Raw genomic sequence first — 2737 nt, 5'->3', positions numbered from 1 at the left:
CAAATTTCCCCCGTTAAAGCACCAGCGAGGATGAAAGGACCGGGGCAGCGAGGAGGAGGACGAGGAGGAGGAGGGAGGGGGCAGCGAGGAGGAGGAGGAGGAGGGAGGGGCCAGCAGCAGCAGCAGCGCCCACTTGACAGCGCGCTCCTCCTCCCACTTTGCCGGCGTTGGCTCGCGCCCCGACGTCAACGCGCTGTTGCAACAGCGCGCGCAGGCGGTCGGACGGCAAGCGGTCGGACGGCAAGCGGTCGGACGGCGTGGTGCAGCGCGGGCGCAGCCAGGATTCGAGAACCTCTACATCCAAGGCCTGACTTCGACCCGCAACTTCCAGACCAGTGCGGGCGCCGAGGCGTTGCGGGCGACGGACATGCTGCTCCAACACGTGCAGGGCAACGTCGACGTGGTGGACCTGCAGGCGCTCGGTGCGGGCAGAGCCCCCCGACAGAGCAGAGGAGCCCGACAGCTCGCTCAATCCATCCTCCGCGACATCGGGAAGTGGGAGCGGGAGCGGGGGCGAGGAGCAGCTGTGCCCCAGCCGGCGCCAGCACGCGTGGTGACGCACGCCACCGTGGAAGCGATGGAGGCCGCTGGCGTCGGGCGACAGCTCCACAGTCAGCTGCGGCGCTTCCTGAAGCAGCTCGCGCTGGACGTCTCGAGTGACGACGGCACGGCCGTCTCCGTGATCGACGGCGAGAGGGGCACCATCTGCGTGTGGGACGGGGAGCGCGGGCTCAGGCTGCGGTCGGAAAGGGCCGTCCAGATGAGGACCAAATTGAGAGAGCGTGTACGGGGTGGCGAGCACGGGTGGCCGTGGGAGACGAGCGTCTGCCCCGTGTGCAAGGGTCTGTGCGTCGCGCTCACGGTGGGCTGCCGCAACGCAGAGGGCATGTGTGGCAACGCGGAGGGCATCGCAGAGGGCATCGCAGAGGGCGGGCGTGCTTGTGTGGAGAGACAACGGGGCAACGAGAGCAACGAGAGCAACGTGTGTGAGAGGGCAGAGGGCCGCAGAGGGGGTGTGTGAGAGGGCAGAGGGCCGCAGAGGGGGTGTGTGAGAGGGCAGAGGGCCGCAGAGGGGGTGTGTGAGAGGGCAGAGGGCCGCAGAGGGGGTGTGTGAGAGGGCAGAGGGCGCCAGAGGGCGTGTAAGAATGCCGTGTCAGAATGCCGTGTCGGAGCGACGTGTGAGAATGCCGCCGTGTCGGAGGGCGCCGTGTGGGAGGCGCCGTGTGGGAGGCGGATAACATAACGCCGCGCGTGAGTGAGTGACGAGAGGAGGATAGCGCCCTGCGTGTGAGAGCTGAGGAGGATACCCAGGCCGCGTCACACTTAATAATAATATCATATAGAAGGCGAGGCTCGACGAATGGCGCGCCCTAGTGTGCGCGCCTCTTTTCACACAGCCGCGCCTCTTTTCACACAGCCGTCACCGCAGTGCGCGCAAACCTTTTGTCATCTCGTGAATCATATCGCCGCGTATATCGCCCAAAGACTACTAGGGTATCGCCTAAGACTATGCATCAGCGCGAGCGGGAAGCGCTGCGGGGCCTGCAGCTTCGGCTTTATCGTGGCCAATCGCGACGAGCCGCACGGCCCCCTGCTGCAGCGGCCGTCTCGTCCCACCACAGCGACTCGGCATCGAGGGGGCAGCCGCAGAAGGCGCCGTCGCCGATCGTGGTGAGGCCGTCGGGCAGCGGCAGCGAGACGGTGGTGAGGGACTTGCAGCCGAAGAGTCGCCGATGGAGGCGAGGCTGTCCGCGGCAGCTGACCTCGGTGAGGGACGAGCAGCCTTCCAAGGCGTAGCCGCCGGATTGAGTCGAGGCCGCGCGTGACGGCGGTGAGGGACGACGGCAGTAGTAGGCAAAGGCGCCATCGCCGATCGAGGCGAGGCTGTCTGGCAGCGTGACGGCGGCGAGGGACGAGCAGTAGGCGAAAGGCGCCATCGCCAATCGAGGTGAGGCTGTCCGGCAGCGCGGTGATGGTGCCTGAGGCCGGAGCAGTCGTGGCACGAGCCTCCGAGTGAGCCTCCCGAGTCTGCCGCCGATGGACGCGAAGCGCCCGGTGGCGTGAGGCGAGTGAGGGCGTGTCGTCGGTCGGTCGAGGGGAGGCTGTCCGGCAGGCGTGGGTTACGGTCTTGTGCAGGGGGCAGCCAGGACGAGAGAACAGCAGCGGGTCTTGCAGACAGGACGAGAGCGAGAACAGGCGGTCCTGTGCCTGTGTGAGCTCGAGGCCGCGTCGCCTGAGCCGGCAGCCCGCGCGGGGGCGTGGGTTGCACTCTTGTGCAGGGAACGGAGACAGGAGAAGAGCATATTACAGAACATGAACACGCACCCAACACGGACTCAGACAGGACCCACGCAAAGCTCACGAGAAGAGCTCTATGCGAGCCGGCTCACGAGAAGAGCTCTATGCGAGCCGCCTCGCCCCTCCGCCTCGCTCACTCAGAGCGGTACGAGTCGAGGTACGAGTTGAGGAGGTCAGCCGACGGCAAAATGGCAGCGAACTCCTCCTCCGATACCGACGACTTGCAGGCAGCGAGGATCCAAGCGTGCTCTGCGTCGTTCGCCGCAAGGGCGGCCCGCGCGTCGAAGTAGTTGCGGAAGTGGGCAGGGTGGCCGACCACCGAATACCGGACGAAGCGCGACTTGCCGGAAACGCCCTTTTCGACCCACATGCCGGGCGGGGGGTTCTCCATCTGCCACTTGGTGGCGCGGCGCTTGCGGTCGTCAGCGATCGAAACAGA

The 2737-nt window shown here is 66.6% G+C and overlaps 1 protein-coding gene across 1 annotated transcript; it reads right to left on the bottom strand.

The window, feature by feature from the left end:
- Window positions 1-1556: 1556 nt before the first annotated feature.
- On the bottom strand, window positions 1557-1937 carry EMIHUDRAFT_212731 (hypothetical protein; the record flags this gene model as incomplete). The annotated part of the gene is made up of 1 exon (XM_005765965.1): window positions 1557-1937. One exon carries the CDS (start codon window positions 1935-1937, stop codon window positions 1557-1559), a length of 381 nt encoding a protein of 126 aa, XP_005766022.1.
- Between the last annotated feature and the right edge of the window lie 800 nt (window positions 1938-2737).

The sequence above is a fragment of the Emiliania huxleyi genome, assembly GCF_000372725.1.
Source record: "Emiliania huxleyi CCMP1516 unplaced genomic scaffold EMIHUscaffold_53, whole genome shotgun sequence".
In the NCBI taxonomy this organism is placed as follows: Eukaryota; Haptophyta; order Isochrysidales; family Noelaerhabdaceae; genus Emiliania; species Emiliania huxleyi.
The sequence above is the reverse complement of the archived record's forward strand: the minus strand, read 5'-3'. Positions and strand labels throughout refer to the sequence as shown.